Source organism: Carassius gibelio, chromosome B10, assembly GCF_023724105.1.
Source record: "Carassius gibelio isolate Cgi1373 ecotype wild population from Czech Republic chromosome B10, carGib1.2-hapl.c, whole genome shotgun sequence".
NCBI classification, from domain to species: domain Eukaryota; kingdom Metazoa; phylum Chordata; class Actinopteri; order Cypriniformes; family Cyprinidae; genus Carassius; species Carassius gibelio.
Window position 1 is genome coordinate 14,366,752 of NC_068405.1, and position 24,146 is coordinate 14,390,897.

General features: G+C 36.8%; 1 protein-coding gene across 4 annotated transcripts in view; it reads right to left on the bottom strand.

Moving 5' to 3' along the window:
- The window catches only part of LOC127966150 (tripartite motif-containing protein 3), a 31,017-nt gene that overhangs the window by 4,928 nt on the left and 1,943 nt on the right, over positions 1-24,146 (bottom strand). For 2 of the 4 annotated variants that reach the window (XM_052566973.1, XM_052566972.1), the window contains exons 1-9: positions 10,943-13,142; positions 7,645-7,826; positions 4,412-4,652; positions 3,883-4,034; positions 2,509-2,689; positions 1,699-2,431; positions 1,494-1,597; positions 1,153-1,320; positions 406-574 (exon numbers count right to left, since the gene is read on the bottom strand). In XM_052566973.1, the coding sequence (XP_052422933.1) occupies positions 406-574; positions 1,153-1,320; positions 1,494-1,597; positions 1,699-2,431; positions 2,509-2,689; positions 3,883-4,034; positions 4,412-4,652; positions 7,645-7,790 (1,894 nt within the window). In that variant the 5' untranslated portion in view covers positions 7,791-7,826; positions 10,943-13,142. Of the gene's footprint in view, positions 1-405; positions 575-1,152; positions 1,321-1,493; positions 1,598-1,698; positions 2,432-2,508; positions 2,690-3,882; positions 4,035-4,411; positions 4,653-7,644; positions 7,827-10,942; positions 13,143-19,095; positions 19,265-24,146 lie in introns of those variants that run through there. The other 2 variants (XM_052566970.1, XM_052566971.1) reach the window with 2 other exon arrangements.

Here is a 24,146-nt window from a genome sequence, read left to right on the forward strand (position 1 = left end):
AATGCTGAAGTAATATACAGGAACAGAAGTGACACAATTTTACATCCTTTCAGACAATGGAACTGAAGCCTGGGTAAATCTGGCCATTTCAATGTAAATCAAACCAGCCTTCTGGGCCATTTTTTTTCCCAGAATGATTCTTTGTTGTTGCTTTTGTAGTGAAACATAATTTATCTTTTTTTTGTTTTGTTTTTTGTTTGTTTTTTTATGAAATGCAACATTTTAGGTTACAAAAAGAGAGATCCCGAGTTAGACAAATGAAGTATTAGGAAGATATGTTAGAAGACAAGCAGTCACAGCACACAACACTTCTGTGACTCTTTATTGCTTAGATAGGTGAACCACCACAAACACACGACATTGTTCAACACTGGCTCTATAGGCCCCCACCACCCACCTACCTACCTGCGAACTGTCTGTCTGAAGTGCCTCTGGCTCCAAACTTGGTCACTAGTTTGCCATTAGATTGAAAGATGAACACACAGCAGGCTTTATTATCCACTGCGATGATATGACCGTTCCTGTCCACAGCCACTCCTTTGGGGCCCATCAGACGGCCTGCACCAATCTTATTCTGCATGAGGCACAGACACAGAGAGAGAGGACCTTATTAAACGGCTCTTTAAAATACTTGATTATGATTAGTCAATCATGGAAATAAGTAAGAAAACAGAATAAATTTCAAGTAATAACTCAATATATAGTCAATATATAGATACATACCATTCAAAAGTTTAAGGTCAATTAGATTTTAATGTTTCTTTCTTTATTTCCATATGCACTAACGTTCAAAAGTTTGGGGTTGGTAACTTTTTATTTCTTTGTATTTATTAATTATGCAGTTTTTAATATTTATTATTAGAGTATTTATTTATTTATTATACAGTATTTGTTTTTATTAGGTTTCTTGTGTTTATCAAGAATGCATTTATTTTGATCACAAACAGTAAAATTCTGAAATATTATTACAATTTAAATCTCTCTCTCTCTCTCTCTCTCTCTCTCTCAGGAGATTATATATATATATATATATATATATATATATATATATATATTTCAAAATGTATTTTATTCCCGTGATGCAAAGCTGAATCTTCAGCATCATTACTCCAGTCTTTAGTGTCACACTATAAATAGTGATCTAAACATTACCTTGAATTTCCCATCAGGGGAGAAGATGCTGATCCATCTGTTATCATAATCAGCTACAATGATGTCTCCATTTGTGTCGACTGCCACTCCTGTCGGCCTCTGCAGCTGTCCTGGAGAACGGCCCCTGACCCCGAAGCGTGCTTTGAACTGCCCATCATTGGTAAACACCTACATAAATACAAACTAACCATCCAATTTTGCACTAAATCCAATGAAAATCTTTATATTTCTCTGTATTGATCCCAAGTAAAACACACCGGCTGATTACTTCAATATCCATTAAAAATCTTCAGATAAAATAAAGCCTGTAATTTTCATAATATTGCCATGCATTGACTAACCTGTATACACTGGTTGTTGCTGTCTGCTACAATGACCCTCCCATTATTGGAAGCAGAGATGCCCTGTAGATTGGTGAACTCTCCCTTCTCACGTCCACGAGAGCCTGAGGGGTCAGACAAAAGAAATTCAGCTGCAAGTAACTGTGACTCCACTACATCACAACAATTCAATGTCAAACTTACTGTGCACACCGAAGCTTCTTACCTACTCTATAAATGAGCTCATCTTCAATGGGGTTTTCCTTCTTTTTGGTAGTGCTGTACATGCTGGAGGGTCTCCGTACGGCTTTCTGCCTGATGTGTCCTCCTGTTCCGCTGGGAGACTTTACCCTCCTCTTCACATCATCAGGAGACTGGGGCACATCCGATGGCTTTATTGCCCGCAATCTGAACGGGCTACCCCGCACAGGCTGTCCGTACAGCATCAGAGAGAACGAGTACTCCCCTTCGCTCTTAAGCATGTACCCTACCTCATAAGTTCCATTTTTATTGTCCACGACCTCCACCTCCGTCGCCTGCACTCCGTCCTGCCCCCTTATCTCGGCTCGGATGACCGCGTTACCGGTCCGCACAAGCTCGCTGTCCTTATCCTTAGTGGTAACAGTTACAGTCACATGCTGACCGACCAGCGCAAGTCTGAGGCCTTCTCCTGTGGCCACGCTGGTGTGTCCCACGGCTCCCGTCGTCAGCAGGACGCCCAGGTTCTGGATGGAGCGTCGCAGGCCTTCTGTCTCTATCTGGCAGTCCAAGTGGGCGTTCTCGTGTGGCCGCTCAGGGAAGTCGTGACAGGCGAGGGCGCCCACACGCTCACTCATCTGCTTTTGGACCAGCAGGACTTCGGTGGCGCTGCCGTGGTTCAGGGCCTGCTCAGTGAAGCTGCAGCTGCTCTGGATGTGCTCTTTTCCCTGCAGTAGGGATGATAGCTGCGCCTGAAGCACCTGCATAGGACAACACAATGGAGCGTCAGAGAGATAGGAGAGTACAACCGGTTTAACCTATCAAAAAGATTTCTGACCTTCTGCTTGGTGCTACAAATGTTCTCCAGATCGCTGATGAGCGCAGCTTTGCGTTGGTGCAACACCCTCTCAAGCTCCTCAAACGTCATGTTGATCTCATTGACGGCTTCGTTCTTCCTCTCTATCAGCTGCTGAGAGATTTCATTCACCAGCTCAATGGCAGCTGTTAGTTGGGGCAGCCTGACCGAATAAAAAAACAAAAATATATATATAATAATGTAATAAATACATATTTATATTTAGACATTTATGTATACAGCATAAACTGTATTAAACTAATACAACAATAACATATTTTGACCTATATTTAATCACTAGTAAGATGAGAGTTTATTATAATACAGGCTATATTAATATTTTTGGAATATATTATCCTATCTTTATAATTTAATCTTTAGTTTTATTAATATAAAAAATATTTTAAAAACAAATACACATACATACACATATATATATATATATATATACACACACACACACACACACACACGTATATCCGCACACGCGCATATATATGAAACTATAATATTTAATGACTAAATAAATGTATGTGTGTGCATACATATATACACAAAGTATATAAAACTAATATAGCAATGATACATTATTATAGTTATTATTAAAGGAGTCATATTATGCAATTTCAATTTTGCCTTTCTCTTTGGAGTGTTACAAGCTCTTGGTGCATAAAGAAATCTCAAATCCAAAGAGATATTCTTTATAAAAGTTAAGACTCGTACACACCCCCTGAAATGTCTCGTTCTAACATGCCCCCACATCGCTACGTCACTATGTGGGAAGATTTGCATAACACCACCCAAATATTCACGCAAAGAATGAAGACGTAACTTTTATTGTCGCTGTTATTCGGTTTATAGACATGCCAGACACTCCCTCTGACGCGAAATAAACCAATGTCCAGAGTTATTCAGTTACTCCTAACAGTACATTGACTGGACTGCTAAAAGAGAATGGATGATGGGATGTGCACGAGCAGAGCAGCTGGACTGAGTCTCGTGCTGCTGGCCTGGGAGATGGCATCACACACAGTATATGTTAACGGGTATAACATTTCCGTCACAGGCTTGAGGCATTCGGTCAATCACAACACACTGGATATCTGGCCAATCACAGCACATCTCAATTTTTTAAAACTATGAGCTTTTTAAAAATGTACGAGTTTCAGAAGGTCGAGCATAGATGAGAAACAATAATGTACATTATATGGAAAAGAATGTGTTTTTAAAACGCATAAACACATTGCATTACAGCAAACAGACAAAATACAGTTCTTTTTAGCAGCATTATAGGACCCCTTTAAAAAAGTTAAGAAATGTATTAACATCTGACTGTTAAATATGTATGACATGTACCTGTTGTGTATGGCATCCAGCTGGTTCTTTAGTGCTGCTTTGTGCTGTTCTAGAACATCCCGCAGTGGAACGGTCACATGCTCCCTGTGTTCCCCCTCCGTGCAGTCCAGGCACATGGCCGTCTCACACGACTCGCAGTAAAACTCCATCACCTGCAGGGGCACCAGTGAGCAACCCATTCATTCAGCATCCTAATGAATTATCAAAGGCTGCTAATGAATGCTAACAGGCCTGAACAGCGGAAACACACATGTACTGTTGTATGACTTTGGAGACACATAAAAGAAAGAAGCTGGCAGCTTCAGGTGTGCTTCAGAGGAATGAGAAAGAACAATGAGGAGAAGAAAGATTGGCTCAAATGTAGACAAAATTAGACGTGGTAAAGAAATGTCCATTCACTTGTAGCTGTACAGGCATTTCTACATTCTGGCTGCAATTTTACCAACAACTGTTTTGATGTTTTTTTTTCTTCATATTCCCACCAAATGTTGCCAAACGTGGTTTCATCATCAGAAGGTAATAGGCTTACCTTGCCCTCGTGATTGGGGCAGGAGAGCGGTTTCCCAGCGGCTGCTGCACTAACAGACTCCAGCACGCTGCAGGCCTCTGGCCGAGAACATTCTGGGTCTCTCTGCAGCACCTCCATGAGGTTTGTGATGAAGAAGTTGTTCTGAAGTGCCCCCACCCCTTTCTCAGGCAAGATAGAGGTCTGTCTGCACACCGGGCAGGACAGTGTCAAGGACTGAGGAGGAATGTAGTTCTGTAGGCACCTGTGAGATAGAGAGAATGACAGACATGATTAAAGACCTTCGACAAAATCGCCCAGCCACTATTATTGCTCCATTATCGGTCTTAAAGAAATTCAGTTTTCAAAAATAAAATTAAATAAATATCTCTCTCTCATATTATTCCAAACCCTTCTGTGGAACACAAAAGGAAATGTTTTAAATAATGTTAACACTGCTGTTTTCTGAACAGTACATGGGCACTAAGGATTGTCCAGCTCCAGAGAGGACAAATAAGCTCCAAAAAAACAAAACAAAAAAAAAACATTATAAAATTAGCTTTGTGTGAGGTAACAACTGAAACTTAAGTGACCATTCACAATCATTTTCGGGAAAGGAGCAGGTTGAATATTCTGCTAACTCCTTTTTTGTTCCTCAGAAGAAATAAAGTCATACAGGTTTTAAAAGATATGAGGGTGAGTAAAAATTTCCATTTTTGGGTGGAATGGAATATCCCTTTAAAGCAGGAATAGGCCAAAGTATGGGGAAAAAAAAATACACATTTTACCTTAAAATGTAAAAGTAAACTAGAAAAAAATAAATAAATAATAATAATAATATATATATATATATATATATATATATATATATATATATATATATATATATATATATATATATATATAAAATATATATAACATAACATAACATATATAGCAACTGTGAATATATCCTAGCATTCAAAAGTTTAGGTCAGTAAGATTTTATTTTCAAAGAAATGCTTTTATTCAGCAGATGAAATAAATTAATGTAAATAAGTGCTGTGATTGTGAACTTTCTATTGATTAAAGAATTCTGTAAAAACGTATTACGGTTTCCAAAAATTAATATTAAGCCGCTCTTTTCAACACTGATATTTATAAGAAATGTTTTTGAGCACCAAACTTGCAAATCAGAAAGATGTGACACTGAAGACTGGAGTAATGCAGCTGAAAATTCAGCTATCCATCACAGGAATAAACTAAATGTTATTATTGTAAATATTAAAATAGAATACAGTTATTTTAAATTGTAATAATATTTCACAGTATCACCGTTTTTACTGTTCTGTTCGATCAAATAAATGCAGCCTTTGTGTGATTCTTTCAAAAACATCTGAAAATCTTACTGACATCCAACATTTGAATGGTAGCGTATCGCTCATATTTCATAAATGATATAGCTACCCCTGTCTGAAAGGGTGAGAATGAGAGGACTATGAGGGCAAGCGTTGCTGAAATTTCAGTCACAACATGAACAATCACAGTGGAAACACTCTGCTGACATACAACCCCACCGAAAGCACAAACCACCCAAAGGACACAGAGAGTCTCGCTGTCAAAATGCACACTGTCACTGATGCAGAAGAAAATGTTTGTGGATGAGACCGAACATCCATGCCAAGGAATGTAAGCAGTAAGTAAACATATGCCATCCTATTAAAAGGTTACCAACTGCTCAATGCTTCAATCATTACTTATGTTATTAAAACTGTGACAAGGGATTTTAATATGCTCAGGCTGGAGCCACGGTGCTCATGTGAAAAATTAAAGCTCAAGTGTGGATCTCTTAATTACCCAATCTCCTCCCCATAATTCTGTGATCTCTCTCTACTAATATCTACACTGCAAATATTAAATCATCATATTTATCATAGTATGCCTCATAATGACACCATTATTTGTTTCTTCAAAAGAATGTTGGTGCGGAATCCAAAAATAGTGCCTGTTTTGCTCTAGTTACACTTTCTCACAAAATATGACATTTCGTAGCATTTTTGCCTTTGACAACTATTTGTAAGATGAACAAGTCTTTTATTATCCTTTTATTAAACAGAAAACCTGCCACGGCCCACGAGACATGACATGAATCCTATATTTCTCTGACCCAGGTGACATTTATTTGTTCAATTCTCAATTTCACATGTTTCGAATGATTCGGAAGACATTATTTTATGCCTAATCATGATTTACACATTTTCGAACCCCTTGCAACTTATTGCATAAGTTAATAATATGTCATCATTAAAACCAACATTTTTAACTTCTAAAGGCTTTTTTAATTTGATAAACACAGCTTATACATACAGTTGAAGGCAAAAGTTTACAAACACATTGCAGAACCTGCAAAATGTTAATTAATTTACCAAAAGCCTTTTGAACAGAATGAAGGTGTACATTTTTCTTATTTTGCCTAAACATCCCTTTTTTTTTACATTTAGTCCTGGCCTTCAGATGCTACAGAAGATACTTTATGTCTCTCAGAAGAAAAATATGATCAATTTTATTTATCAAGATCTGCAAATTCAAAATGTTTTCACTCCCTGGCTCTAAATGTATTGCTTCTGGAACATCAGTGAGCATTTGAAGCTTCTCTAATAGTCGCATATGAGTCCCTCAGTTGTCCTCAGTGTGAAAAGATGGATCTCAGGATCATACAGTCATTGTTGGAAAGGGTTCAAATACACAACAATGCTGGAAAACCAAAGTATTTGTGAGACCTGAAGGATTTTTCTTAAGAACAGCAGGCAGCTTAACTGATCAGGACAAAAGGGGACTTGTGAACAACAACAAAAAAAAACAAAAAAATAATGCTGTGGGTCTTTCAGGTAACAACACAGTATTAAGAATCAAGGGGATGTAAACTTTTGAACAGGGTCATTTTCATAAATTCAGCTATTATTTTCTCTTGTGGATTATATATAAACCTCTTTTATGTGATATCTTATTTAGGTCAGTACTAATAAAAAAATAACATGCATTTTGCATGATCACTTATTTTGGTAAAATAATTAACATTTTGCAGATTTGGCAAGGTTTATGTAAACTTTTGACTTCAACTGTACATGTAATGTGAAAAATCCTCACTGTGCATGATGGAAAGTTTTTGTTGATATTTTTATCTATGCATCAGCGAATTAGGAATTACCAGAAATTAATTTGATTAGAATATATTTTTTTATAGATGAGGGACTTTAATCATGCCAACAAACACAGACCTTTCGCAGAAGGTGTGCAGGCAGGGCAGGACTTTGGGGATGTGGTAGTGGTCCAGACAGATACTGCACACCAGGAACTGCTTGTCTATCTGGCGGACCACTGGACTTGTGCGGCCGGTCTCAAACTTCGCCATGGTGACAGACATCCACAGAGGGGGCCTGGGGCCAGGACACACCTAAACCTGAAATAAAGAAGATGCTATGTTACCGAAAACCCCCACAATGCTTCACCATTTTGACTTTGAAATTATGGAAATGCTCATAGTATGGCATGAGAAGACAACCTCCTGAGCTGCTACCAAACCAGCAACTTTAATACAGGAAAATAAGTCTTATTCTGCAGGCCAAAGAAGAGAGGAGCATGGAAAATTGGATTATGGAGTTGTTGAGGCAAATAGATGCTGTCAATTTTCATGCCACTTTTCCAGATGAGACACAACAACAGCGGGCTGATACAAGGACATGAACTACTGCTACAGCCATTACTGACGGTGGTGGTACATGCTGTGCCAATTTTTACTTTAGTTGTCCTCTAGGCGAAGAGATGTGAGACAGAGGTAAAACTAATAATTTGGGATTCATTCTATTTCAGGATGTGTAAATAAAAGTGTCTAACGTAGAAACATAGACATAGGCCTTAGGACTACATATAAAAAATAGCATAAATGAGATGAATCATATACTATTGCACAATTCCATTTTGCTGTGTACACTGTATAAAGAAACGCAATAGTAAATGTTCTGAAACTATTTAACACTTATAGCAAAATCACTATGATCCAGTCCACTGACACAGCATGTGTCAACATATCTGACACACTTTACCCCACAGCTAGCAAAATGGTCGGATTAATAATTTGTGGGTATTTTAATAAATTATTCAGCCAAATTATTTAGATGTACAATTCACCAACATGCATATGTGATTTCTTTCAGATCTGGATATATTTGATTTGACAAATAACTTGCAATTTTTTTGCATACATTTTTTATTTTTATTTTTACTTTTACATGTCAGTCATCTGTCAGCTACATTATATACAGTATATATAATATGTTTACATCAGGAGTGTTAAGCTCCAAATGTGTGTTTTTTTTTTTTTTTTTGTAATGGAGCTATACTGACTCACTTGGTGTTCTATGAAATAACAAGATATGATGTAATATGTACAAGATAGTACATGATCAAAGATATATATAACATATATAAATATTATAAGAATATTATAACATAAATATGTTATTGTGTAATATTTAGTTTTTTCTCCTTAGTTTTTCAAGTAACTTTGCAGGTAGGTTTCTTGAAGCATTTTGGAGACGTTGTCAAAGTTCTTCTGGATATAGTCTGTCTCAGTTTGTTCTTCATGTCATTCCAGACAGACTGGATATTGAGGAGACCAGATCTCTGTGTGCAGCACTGGCTGTTGTCAGACTCCTTGTGCAAACAAAAATCACACTGGACTTGAATCATTACAATTAATGGCAAAATATGTTTTTTGTATGAATGTTTGGAAATGTAAACTTTCCTACTGACGCACAGCAGCAAAAGATAGAAATAACTGACTTAAAACCATTTTTAGCTAGTGTTATAATCATTTTGGCCCCCACTGTATATGCATTAACATTGCAATCCTGTTGGCTCAGATTTAGATGGCATCTAAAATCATGCACAATTTACTAGATTAAGGGGGTGACAAATCTTACCCCACTCTCCCCTACAATTCAGATTGAACAGAATCATAAAATAAGGCCTATAATTCAGGAAAGTCTCTCCGTCTGATTAGTTTGAAGGCCAGTGAGTCTCTAACTTCTGCGCACTGGCATGTTTTTACAGCGAGTGTCTTGTTCTCTGTTTACTCCGGTGCTGCTCTGATAACTCTGCAGGACTGACATATGCTCTCATGGATGTACTGTATGAGTGATGGTAACGTGAGAGCTTTAAACACCAGTTCCCTTTGCCCACTCTATGTAATCCTCCTCCCCCAAAACCTCTTTCCCTCTCTGATTTGATGTGTTGATGTATGCTGGCTAATGCTATATTTAGACACACGTCTCAGTGGGGTAGGCTTAATAAGGGTCACGTCCAGCAGCGGATGGATGAGATTCTTATTGCACAACACGGAAAGAGGAGCCACAGCAGGTATCTAGGGTGACGAGGGCTCAAATATACACAGACACGTAGAATTCATGATCATGTGACTAAACATGTTTGCAAAGCACATTATTTAGAAATGAGATTTACAGGTCTGAATTGAGAAACACATCTGTAAATAAGCACAGAACCTTTCCAGAAGTCAATGACATAGGCAGTGTTTCTAAGAAAAATCCATTCAGTTTACATGAATGTGAGAGTACACACCTTGATCATTATAATCAGTGTATGAACAGGTATTTGAATATATTTTTCACTGTAAAAAAAAAAAAAAAAAAATTCTTAAAATATCACACCACATGACATTTGACCTGAGCTAACTTTGTCTTGATATAAAAAGTTTATCTGATATTTTAAGATTTTTTTGACTCTCTCTCTCTCTCTCTCTCTCTCTCTCTCTCTCTCTCTCTTATATATATATATATATATATATATATATAAGGATTTAACAGATATGAACAAAAACGAGTGTTCTGTCATTTACCCACATGCATGATTTGACATCCCACAAAGATTTTCCACTAAAACGAGATCTGCAAGACCTTAGGGGTCAGGCTAGCGGTCAGCAAACCTGACCCAAATACAGCAACGATTGAGAAACCAAACACTGTGTCATTGTTCAAAAAAAGAAGCCAACAACAATCAGCAATTGTATCACGCAGCCTCTTACAAAATTATCCCTCAGTCCACTCCCACACGTCACTGTGTGCATGGCACGTGTAAACACCTTTCACATTCACTCAACGCCCATCGACCTGCTCCTGACATCCATCAGCCTTCCGTGGGATGCCAAACTCTTAGTTCAGTCTTCCAGAACTGGAGCTTAACAACTCAAACATGATATTTTACTCCTCAAACGACATCAAAACATATATTCCAACTGCTCTTCCACATGAGGGTCTCCTGAAACCCTGATAAAATTAGACTATGCAGTAAAGGCGTGAACATGGTACTAACCGAAGCATGAAACCGTTCCTAAACCTCAAACCAACTCTGACTAACTGTTTTAGGAAGGAAACCGGAGACAGAAACAAAAGCATTCTTCTTTTTAATAGCCACAGCTCCAGTGAGCAAGTAAAACACAAAGACGACCGTTCACGTGCACACACCAAGACTCAAACACACTAAAGGGTTAAACACACTTACACTCAAAAGCAGAGTGGACGCTTCTCAGGCAGGTGCCATTGTTGTTTTCTGAGATTTCTTCAGGGCCTGGTGGCTTAGTTGCACAACAGACAGCCCCCCTCTCCAGATAAACCAACCGCTCTTCGTCCCCACGCCTAGTGCACTCTCTCACTGCCTGAGTAACAGCTGTGATGTCACAAAGGGGCGGCTGGCTAAAGCCAAACCACGTCTACTTGGCTACGCCATTGGCTGAAGCTGTGTGCACAGCTTTTGCTCCTCCCACAAGCTCTGTTGTGATTGGCCGTTCAGTGTTATCTTCCTGAAGGCATGGATTGCCTCAGAGAGAAACAATTCCTACTGACGGATTTGGGTGGGTTGGGAAAAGGAGAGGATTTGAGATGAATGCCAGCTTTTTAGTTGCAAGCACTTTATTGTGAGTGAAAGCTTATGATGAATAATGCACAATAACGATCGGTTTGACAGCATTTCGAGTTGTAGTGTGCCACAAAAGAAAGCGTTCAGTTCACTGTGCACCTGCTTCTAAAGGAAAAGGCTTCTAGGTGGATAAAGCTGCTACTTTTAAGTGATTGAATCCAAATACGTGTGGGATGTTTCATTTCTGCAAGATCATTTACAGTGTATTCCCTTTATTGTTAAACTATTTTAACGTGACAAAATCATCAAAATTAATGTTAATCTTGGTTTAGCTCAGGACATTGCCCTACTTTTGCTTGCTTGTGAACTGAATGACATGTAAAGTCATAAAACAATTGCTAGGTGTGATGGTTATATAAAACATGATGTCATTACATCTGGGTGGAGTGACTTCAGATTGCAGGATTATGAATTGCAATGCCTCTGATTCATGAGAGAATAAACTCTATTTTATCCACGTATAAAGGCTTATTCTTCTACCTAATAGATATACTTTTGCATATTTATGAATTTAATTATTTATTTGTTTAAAAAGAGATTTAAAAATACATTGTGAGTGAATTCCATTTTTAATCCATCAGCAGAAAACATGAACTGTCATTAATCTGGAGGGATTGACTGTCTGATTTCTCCAACGGCGGCTGGTTTTCAGATAACACACCCTCACATCTGACTGACACCACTGCCCCAAACTTGCACCAACACAACAGGCACAACTGAAGATGGACCTTCTTTTTGTTTCATTTTTTATTTTTTATTTTTGTATATTGGACAGTACATGCTGTAACTTCTGTAAAAGGGAAATTAAAGACCTGTTTGCATATTTGTGATCTTTGTAACCGTTTTGCGGTTGATGATCTGGGCTTATATCTGATATATGATAAATATCGCTTCTATGTAGAGGCACCTAGAACTTACTTTAAAAGGGGCTGGAATTTTGTTCAACCAGATCATCAGAAACATCCAATTGAAATCTTAAATGCATTTCCACTGCACTTACTAAGCAGGGATAAAATAATCTGTCAGGGTTTTGCACTGTCCAGTAGATCAGTAAATGGCTGTGCCTAGTTAGGTAGTTAGTTAGTTAGTTAGTTAGTTAGTTATTTTATTGTTCAGCCTTGGCTGAAAATTGGTCTTAGGTCTAGCTTACATACAACAATAACACTACAATTCACATATCAATACAATACACATAACACATCAAATAATTAATACATTCATTCCTAAACAACAAATAAATCGAATAAAACACAAAAACACTACGAGACAACAGCAAAACACAGGGTCAGCAGCAGGCTGCTTCCCTGGAAGTTGGTCAAACAGCAGGGAACTGTGGGATAGTGCTGTGGGAAAATTACATTAATGCAATTCCAATCATTCCAGTTAAACTCCATCAAATTTAGACAGTCATTCCACTTAATTGGAGGGATTCATTTCCAAATATTATCTTCAAATATTTTCAGTGTATCATCTGTGCAATAACCAGACATATGGAGCGCTCAAACACAACACAAACAGTGAAGCTAATTAAAGTTTCCTGATGATCGATCGCATTATTTAATCTTTACTTAAAGTGCAATAAGACACTATGTCTAGTCCACTCGGCTCAGATGGAGCCCCCAGGCAATGTCCTGTTACTGTGTCCAGTTATGTAATCCAGCATGTCATTGCAATTGCAGAGAGGGAGAGCTATCATGCCGCAGGAAACATGAATCAACAGAATGCTGTCAGGAGACCGCAGGGCAGAGAGAAAGAGTGGGATCCAACAGAAAGAGAAAGATCTTGCTCTACTTATTTCACAGTCTTGCAGTGGTCATTACACAGATTTGGGATTCAGAGCTCCACTGTTTTAATTCTTACATTCACAAGCTGGTGTCACCCTAGAGGGATTTCTTTTGCTTTGTGGTTTCTCATTTATAGCTCAGGCAATAAACCATGGACACAAATGCAGCTTTATTACTCTAGTTACTCGCCTCAAATTTGTCTTGATGGGGTTGAGGTCTGGACTTTAAGGGGCCTGGTTCATCATTTTCAGTATTCCAGCAGATGCCTTCCATAGCAGGTAGTTCTGGCAATAGTTCGTTTTATGAGCATTGTAATGGCTAATTCAACAAAAACAACAGAAACCTCTTAAATCTGCCAAGTGTTCTAACAATTTTGGCCACCACTTTATTTAAATATGTAGATTTATTATTATTATTAAATAATGAGTTTATGAATATGTAGAGTTTAAAGCATTTTCAGTTGAGACTAATTTTTATTAATGGATTAATGTTTCAAAATTATAACAAAAATTGAAGAAAAAACTAAGAATAATAAAAAAATTCTATTCAAAATGAATGTAATGTAAATAGAATGTGAAGATAGATGTATTGATTTTAAGACAGAAAGTACAAAAAACATACTGACTATTGAAGTATCTTCTTGAATCCTTACCTTCTGTTATCTTTATAGATGAAAAAAAAAAATCTTTTCTTGTTGTTGTTACAGGATTAATCAGAACTTCCCTTGTCGAATATAGAGTGAGGTGAGAAAACTCCACTTCAGTCATCAAGTATCCGTCACAACAAAGGATCAATAAGAACTTGACGTGGGCTGATGGAGTGTCAATAACTCCCAATAATGTGGAAGTGCAGAGGAGAGAGCAAAACAAACCACCGGTCACAAATCAAGTACAGAACGGGGATTTGTAAAGAACAATTTTAAAGGATTTCATTATTAGCCAAGAGGAGACTGGTATTCCTTTGCTATAAATAAAACTTGGTTCTCGTGAAGCTAACATATTCTCATCCGCTGGAACGCCACTCTCTTTTGAACTCATGTACGAAAGTTAGTGGAAGCTAGAAATGACAGTTTATAAATTAAACATATGAAATATAAAGTATTAAATATGGATGTTTTTCACAAACATGAATATCTTACACAAACGAATCACTTCCCATCAGAAGGCATTTATTAACTACCCAAAGATGTGTGGAGTACTTTTTATGGTGGATGGATGCACTTTTCTGGGCTTCAAAATCTTGCCCCCTTTCACTGCCATTATAAAGCTTGGAAGAGCCTGGAAGTTTTTTTTTTTTATGTGTCTATGAATGTATTTGTCTGAAAGAGGAAAGTCATATACATCTAGGATGGCTTGTGGGTGAGTAAATCATGGGGTAATTTTCATTTTTGGGTGAACTATTCCTTTAATTAGACCTGGTCCTGACAGTAGACCATGAATAGCTCATTCACCTGTCCTAATAATTTCCTATCTTTCTCTCTGTACTGTGGGAATATTTCTGGAGGGAATGCTTGCATAGCTGGGTACACGAGATGGATCAGAAATAATCTGATCCTTCAAATAACTAAAGTTTTTTTTTTTTTTTTGAGCATGTGTGTTTTCAGAGGAGATATTTAAGAACACTTACTGCCTTAAGCATATAAACACTACCAACAAACAGGTCAAAGACTTCTCCGTTTAATAAAGCTCTTGCCATATGTAAAGTGGAGAGTTTTAACAAAGCTAATGCACATGTGCTTTTCGCAGATAGGTGTGAGTCACTCTGCGGATCAGCCTCTGGCGTTTCAGTGGAAAAACTCACTTATACAGTATGTTTATCAGTTTAGAAGTATAAATTATGCAAAAGTGTCCTCATTCTGTGGTTCAGGACTGAACAAGTGTTCTCTGAATAGTGAGTAGAGGACCAGACCCCTGAGAGTTCAGAGGGGCTGCGGTTCTGGAGGGCTCTGATGCATCCATAAAAAAAACGAACAAAACAAAAAAACAGAGCAAACAAAGAATAATAAACCCCTGCCAAGGGCATTACACGATACGTCCCATTAATATGCTTCATAATGTTAAATATTTTAATTATGAAATATTTTCTGTTTTCAAACGCTGAGACAACTTTAAGTAAGCGAATGAAAGCTGGTTTTCCTGAGGAGTGTGGGTAACTTTTATAAAGAATATCTCTTTGGGTTTGAGACTTTAATCTTTACAGGTTTTAAATATGCACGAACAGCATGTAACACTCCAAAGACAAAGGAAACCATGAAATCGTGTCATATGACCCCTTTAAAATATTAAATATGCATGGATGAATCATTCTTATTATGATCAATAAGACTGTTTTAGAAATCAAAATGTATTGCCTTTGCAATCTTTTGTCCAAAGCAAAATTAATTTAAATGAGTTTCCTATTCCATAGACATCAATAGGCTATAGTCTAATATTTAATACGAATATTTGAATATATTAACCAATCAACCAAAAGCTATTTAGAGAATATTATTACAGAACTCTCATTCAGGACTGCCTTCATTTTTGCAGTAGCACAAATCCAATTGATTCTCAATGGGTAGGTTCTACACCACTTTTTAAGTTGGAAATACATCACATTATGCAAGTAAAATCTGGTCATTACAAATGTGGTTTCATGTTCAATTGATTTAATTTTATGCGCCTTTAGTTCAAACGTTCGACTAACAGGGAATGCATGAACTAATGAAATTATATACTTTGAACACTTAAAAGCATATATTCCAAATCCATAAATGCAGTGAATTAGCAAAGCAGTTGTGCTAACAAAATTGATCGTTTATTCAACAAATCTTACCATCACTATATTCCTGTTGAGTGTGGCAGCATTTTTGAAGCTCTCCTGACCCTTCATTGATCCTTCCCCCATTTTCCTCTTTCTCAGAAACGCCTTCATAATCAAGGAACAACGGTCATCAGTATCCGTAACCAAGCCAAGAAAGACTAATTCTCTCTAAGACCCCTCACACTGACAGAAATAACACAACACCCTGAACTCTCAGGAATAATTCAGATTCAAAATAAACCCTAACAAGCCTGCGGAGAAGTAAGATGACTTGAGAACGCTTTAAATGATTGTTTTGTAGAGGATGTGCATTTTACCATGCTCGTTTTATCACATTACAGCACGTTTGATCACATCACATCACATCACACTCACACACACACACACACATAATGTAAACACATCCATGCATTGCTCAAATGGCAATGGGACTCTCTTTTCTCATGCTGCTTCACATGAACGCTGACCTCTTTTGTCCCTGTCAATCAAGCTACTAGCTCAGAGAGCTACGTCTGCATATTAAACTGCTATACATTATACAAGTCTGTGTGATCACATAGGCATCATTAACATAAGATGTTTCATATTAATTGTCACTCGCATAATAATGTGCCTGACGAAAGAAAGAAAGCTAAAATAATACCTGCCACAATTAACTAAGACTGATTGTCAATAGGCGTCATGAAGCACAACTGTTTCCATTTTGCATAAGAACAAAGAAAGTGTACATATTTTAGGTACAAGCAGACACAAGAATCAGCAAAGGCTTTTAAATAGAAACTGTTTGTATCATGATTTTGAATGTCACATCGAACTAGCTGTGCATTTAAGTGCGTTTATGAACTGGAATGCCCAATTGGGTGCCTATAAGCCAGGTTGAATGAGCTAAACTGGTTCTGTTGACCATATTAACAAAACCACAAATGCATCACACCCAGCAGACCAAACTCACATCACAAGTAAATAACTCTCGCTCAGACAAACGCACAAACAAAAACACAGAAGAATCCCCCAAAGGGAATGGTTAGGTAGAGCAATGGCCACTCAGAAAGCCATAACTATCACAATAAGTGTTGTAAGTCACTGGAAAGGCATTCAGTGTGATCCTAAGGGAAATAGCACAAGAACACACAAATACATGAACAATGGCCATGGATGGCAATTCGTGTCAATACACTAAAGCAGAGACATCTGTCAGCTGAGCTCCATCTCACTGCCCTTCCACCCATCATAATCTCCAACCAAAGGATGTTGAATGCTATTTGTGAGATTGTCAGTCTCTGTTTGACCTCCCAGCACCAATCAAGGGAAGTGTTAGTGTAAAATCACTCTGGAAAAGCATTTTATTTGGTTTTGGACAAAAAGCCTGATGATTGCTTCAGAATTTCACCCTACCGTGTTTATATGGATCCAAAACTGATGATTGTGACAACAAAGACAAGATTTGTAAGCCATACTTGACTTTTAACTCTAAAGGAGATGTTGAGTCTTAATAAGTTTTCTCAGGAGCCATTATGTCAATGCCAGCTGGACATACTGCGAGTTCTTCGTTCTAACAAGTTTCACTCTTCAACACACACGTACACATAAAAGCATTTTAAGTGCCATTCACCTGTTCATGTTCTTCTTACAGATTTTATTGGACCACAGAGTTGATACAGAGAGGAGGTCCCACTTTATTTTAGGTGCCCAACAGCAAACTGTGAATCTTAATGTTTGTGAATTTGTTATGTACAAAGTGTGTCATATATATTGAATGTTAATATCTAAGAAATGGCCGGTGTGAAAGCAAAATCACAAATGAGATCTTTGTATCTCGGTTGTTTCTCCTAGAATGAAAGGAGATTACATGGAGAGCAAATGGAGACATTTGGTAAAGTCTAATTCATCTCTCTAGAGATTCTTAAAAAATAAATAAATAAATGATTAAATGATTTAAATTATATAATAATTGTAAATATCATTACTCTTATGTTATCTGTTGTCTAATTGGTAATTACAATGAAATCTATTCAAATCATTTAATTTAAAATGGTATTATAAAATGTGAACATATTACGAAAGAATATGTATTTTTTATTTATTATGAAAATTAGAATAAAACCGTTTGAAGTATACATTTATTAAAATGAACTAAAAGTAAATTACAGAAATATAAAAAAATAAAACTTAAAAAAAATACAATTCAATAAGCTACTATTAAAATGGAAACTGCAAATACAAAAAGCTAATTTAAAATCTAAATAAAAAAATACTATATATATATATAACATTTCTCAATAAAAATGTATCCTGTTTGAGAATTCCGATAATTGTCTTGAACTATAAAAAGCAATCCTTTTTTTTGCTAATTAAAATAATTACAGACAGAAAACATTTATAGCACATCAACAGCTGTATTTAAGTAGTCTATATTATAATGAGTGTCAACCGTCCTGCCCCTTGACTGTGCTCTTATGTTGTCATTATTACATTATCTATGGCTGCCTGCTTGGATGATTACAATGACTGTAACACCATGTCACAATAACAGGGTACAGCATTCATCAGTAAATGGTGAAAAACAAAACGGTTTTACTCTTGGATGCATCAGAAGATCAGTTGCTGGATCATTAAAATGTATCACACATCTTCAGTCTTCAGCCACTTCCTATCATTGCTAAGGGACAGGAAGCTGCTGTGATACAAAATACACTCATCATGATTGGAATCATGAATTCAAAATTAAAATCTCAATGTTTTCCCCTGCGTGACCCGAATCAGTGCAAGCAAAGCAGACTGAACACACACGTCACAGGAGACAGCTAACATACTTATGTTTACACACACACTCACATGCACATCATCTATGCATTTCTCAGCACACAAGCACTGCTGTTTTACATAAGCGCTGAAAACCCAGCGGGTGTTTGTGATTATGTACATTCACTCATGTGTGTGTTTTTACATGCGTGTGTCAGAGATGCCCAGTTGACTGTAAGGGAGAGGCCAGACACTGCAGTGAATTATTCATCACAGACAGTCCTTCTAAAAGCTGCGTGAACAACAGTGTGATTAAACCCACGAGATGGATGGAGAGGTTAACGAAGAGAAGGAAAGCACAAAGGAGAAAGGATGAAGGATAAGGGGGGAGCTCCCTGAAGCCGTACTCACGTGAGTTCTCGCAGCTGACAGAAACAGAGAGAAAAAGATACGGAGAGGTGTTAGCGAAGCATCCAAGCACAGCCCCGTCCAGCCTTACAGCCCCTCATCCCATAGAAGAAGATACAGCGAGATTAAAAGAGCAAATCCAGAAAGCGGGAAAGACAAGCAGAAGGGAGAGAAGCAGCGGCAGCAGCAGCAGGGTGTGAGCAGGCGAGGGTGTATAATGTGTGTGTGAGAGAAGAGAGAGAGAGAGAGACTGATGAGGAAGGAAGGGAAATGTAGATAGTGGAAGGGTATTGGCTGAAAGGAAGGGAGGTGGGGATGTGCCAAACCAATGCTTTGGGTGAAGGTGCAAGGCAACAGGAAAATGGCAGAGAGAGAACCCATCCTTTAGATACAGAGGTATCTCTCTTACTCTTTCTAAGGGTTCCCACTGTATCACATAAACTCCAAATATATATATATATATATATATATATATATATATATATATTTTCCATCTTTCTTTAAAGCCAAACTATATAAACAAGTCAATATGTATCTGAAATGTATTTTGTTAATGCATGTTTCTGATGTTACTGTTAATAATTATTTATATAGTCTAATTTGTCTTTCAATATTAAATGAAAATCTAGTCACGCTTCCCTCTGAAACGACTTTCATCTTCTGCTGATGTCACTTGGGCCACACAGGCTATTGGATAATGATCACCAGTAGCTGAATAACTAATTAGATGTTGTTTTATCAAACTCACATTTGTTTGGACTCTATTCTGGAATGAAAATGGTCAGCTTTTACAATTAACTTTCAGATGGAACATTTCACTTCGAGGCTATATATGTTGTGGACAGCAAGTTTACTTTAAAACAAAAACTACTCTTGTCTTCAGGGTCATATGATCCTACAGAAATCATTTTAATATAGTGATTTGGTGCTCAAGAAGCATTTTTAAGGATTTTTTTGATTAATAGAAAGTTCAAAAGAACATAATTAATATAAAATTAATATATATAGGGCCTAAAACAAACTTTTTGCCACACCTGCCAATGGCCGTGACATGATCACATTTACTGGCCAAATTTTTTTTACTGGCCATGAAACTGTTTTTGCAAAAACAGGTATTTATTACTACTACAATAACTAAACATATTTATGTTTTTAATTTGTCCTGCTGGTGCATTCTCCCACGATTTTACCGATTAATTCTAGACATTCAGCATTACAGTATAATGGAAAGCCATTATTTTTTTATGGGGGAAGTCGTGGCCTAATGGTTAGAGGGTTGGACTCCCAATCGAAGGGTTGTGGGTTCTAGTCTCGGGCCGGACGGAATTGTGGGTGGGGGGAGTGCATGTACAGTTCTCTCCACCTTCAATACCACGACTTAGGTGCCCTTGAGCAAGGCACCAAACCCCAAACTGCTCCCTGGGTGCCGCAGCATAAATGGCTGTGTGTGTGTGTGTGTGCGTGTGTGTGTGTGTGTGTTCACTGCTCTGTGTGTGTGCATTTCAGATGGGTTAAATGCAGAGCACAAATTCTGAGTATGGGTCACCATTTCTCTTTTGTTCTTTGATTTACATCGATGACAGACTTCAGCAGGTTTCACTTTAAAATCAGCGCAGTCTCTTTAAAACCTGATGCAGATCTCACACATAGGCCTATCTGATTTTCTCTAAACTCTTTACAGTCATTTAAGAGTTTATAACTAATTTAAGACTACGTTTACAAGGTTACTCGCCAAAACCACACGTTTGAAACATAATTGTGTGTGTGTGTGTGTGTGTTTAAGTCTGTTGAAGTGCTACTGGTGAACTTAAATGACACATATATTCGTGCTCCTTGTGCCAAATCGTTTAAGAATCTGTGGATATTCTAATGTGGGACAGCTCATGCTCAAATCTGGGACACTATGTTTGGGCTTATAAATGTTTTTTTTTTTTTTTTTACAAAGTAAACTTCACATTTAACACTCCTGGTTAAATGTGCTAACCCATGTTTGTTTAATTAATTTAGTAGGCCTACATTGTGTTTGTTGTCTTCATAAGTCTAAATAAAATTGTAACCTGTGTTCATTTATGGAATGTTAAATACAATTTTATAACATAAATCTTATATTATTTACAACAATTGATTATTTCATTATTCACAACAATAACAATAACCACGTAATGAAGTCAAAATTTAAAAATGAACTTAATAAAGATAACAAAATTTAATAAAAATTTTTGAAAAGATGTAAAATTTGGAACATGGAATGCCTTTGAAACTGTTATTTTTTCAAAAGCTTGTGTTAATTACATTGTAATGATAAAAACACTTCATAAAAAGAAATATGCAATCTTGCGCAGTCACGTCCTTTAGTCGCTAAATTGTGAATCTGGATCTTAAAACAAATATTATTGCTGCATTATAAGCCCCAAAATTGACGAAATTACATGTATGGCATTTAACCTTCTTAATGCACATTTTTATCAATTGAATAATATGGTATTTTGACTGTCCCACATTACTCAAAACATGCTGTCCCACTTTTGAAACATTCTTTTCTAAAGTGAGACAACAAAGATTTATTTTAATAGAAAATATTCTTAACACATTTTAAGAATATTATTGCAAAATCTGATGCATAAATTCATCACAAATATAATTTATATCAAGTATACAATATATATAACAAATATAATTTATAATAAGTATGTGTCACATGTTCATGATCTCAAAGAGTAAGTCCTCAAGAGTTCAGATCTGAGACGCTAATGTCAAGAAAACCAATGACTCTCACGTGTGATGAAATTGCAGATAGCATTTCTTTCTGCAGGCAAATCCCAAGCCCTTTTGTTTGGTTTCTCAACACTGTAATGCACAATGAGGGGAAATTAGGGGAAAAGAAGAGATAGCAGGGAAGAACATGATGAGTGAAGAATCAAGGGGACAAGATAATGACTGTTTAACTGCACAAGAGCTAATGAAGATTAATGACTACAGAGGATATTCACTACACAGGACATACAATAAGACCCAGCAGAGCAGAATGGAAAAATAACAGTGCTGAAATTCCAGCCTGGGCAACATGAGCCACTTAAATCACATCAGTCTTCCAAGACAAGCTAAAAATATCCTTTATGTCAACCTAAGGAGAAAAACACATGGTGACATCTTGGACTACAAAGTCTCAGCCTTTTAAATTAGTATCCTTGACATCTAGTGACAAATTGAGTTCAATTCATCACTAAGTACCAACCTGACGGTTAGAATGGGTGGAGACAAACTGATGGGGGCGTGACTTAATTGATAAAAGCAACAACTGCATTTGTGCTTAAGGGGGTGGGCCAGGCTTGATCACATTCCTTGATTTGATTGCATGAGAGAACGATGTTACCATGGAGACTGCATCCAGTGAAGCAGAACCCAGATGGCAGAGTGCCTCGTTCCCCCTCCTCCTCCTCCTCCTCATCCCTCTCTTTTTCTCTCTTTCTCTTTCCCCGGCAGCCTGGAGCAGATTCATACAGGAAGAGTACAGACCTGCAGGTCCCATATTGTAAATTGCATGTGACAGCAACACAAAGCCAGCACTCAGCACTGTGTGAGCGTGTGTATTTGTGTTCTATTAGTGGTATGAAGGCAGACCTCTTCAGGAAGCCTGAGGGTGGGGATGCCATCACATGTGATGCTGCAGATTCCCAAGTTGTGGTTTGGAAAATAGACTCTCCGAAGAGCACTAAAGAAATACTCTGGGCAACACTGAAGTCTGCTCTTGTATATTATAGTATGCACACTTTGTTTTCCTCATGCCAAGTAGGGTGTTTCATCAATCATAAGTGCTTTTGGCCCTCTGGACTCACTTTAAACTCACTTTTTTGTCTTTTGTCCTACATACTTCTCAAAATGTTTATATTTATGAATGAATGATTTTTTTTTTTACAATATCTCAGTTGATATATTGTGTTTGGTGGCAGTCTGTGGTGGAAGTGTATATATATATATATATTATTTATTATTATTTATTATAAAATGGTCTTTGTCTTGCCTAAGCCAGCTCGATAGCTTTCTAAAGACAAATAATAATAATAATAATAATAATAATAATTTAACAGTTTTTGAATACTCAGATATGACACAAAATCTAAATATTCTGCTCATACATAATATTTATCTAGATTTTTCTTCATTTTAACACATCTTAACTTTCAGTTCAAGCTCTTCCATTACACTGTTGCCTGGAAGGTTATCCAAGTATACTAACTCTCGAAGAAACTGGAAATTGTTGGTGGAAATGACAGCAATTTGCATAAGAATGAAAAAAAATTACATTCTCACACAAGAAATATGGAAACTGTTTGTGATTTCTCAATCATTAGATTATCATTTTTAAATTAAATAATATTTCATGATGGATTTTCATGGTTTAAAATTGTGTTTAATAAAGTATTAAGATCGGAAACTAGGCACAGTAGGTAACACAAAATATAAGTAAGAATAATCTGAATGTATCATAAATAATTGAAGAAGGCATAATGAAATGTTTTCAAGTTTTAGAAAAAATCTTTTATATATATTTACAATATTTGTGCACCACAAAGATATTCTAAAACCTTTTCTTTTCATTTTTTCTCTTCAAGAATCTCATCTAAAGTAATGGTTGGCCGGGGCCCCATTATGGGTCCTCAGCTAAAACTCCAGGGGGCCCCAATAAGCCTTAAAATCATTTAGTTTAGCTATATTTACATAATCTTCATTAAAATGCTGAAATAAGACACTAAAAATAAACATGGATAACATTAAACTGACATCATATTTTGAGTTTATTTCAAAATAAGGAACAGAGGTATATATCAGCTTAGATATGAAGGTATTTGAATACTGTCCTGTACGTTGGAGTAAAAAAAGTTTCAGACCCACTAATGTAAAGCTTAGATAACAAACTGCTTGCATGTCTGATGTCTGTGATATGCAAGACAGCTAAAGATATGCATCAGCATTTATCGGGGGCTTTTATTATATTCAGTATCCTCATATATGCAAACAGGGAATTCCAGTGCTTAATTACTTAATAACTGACT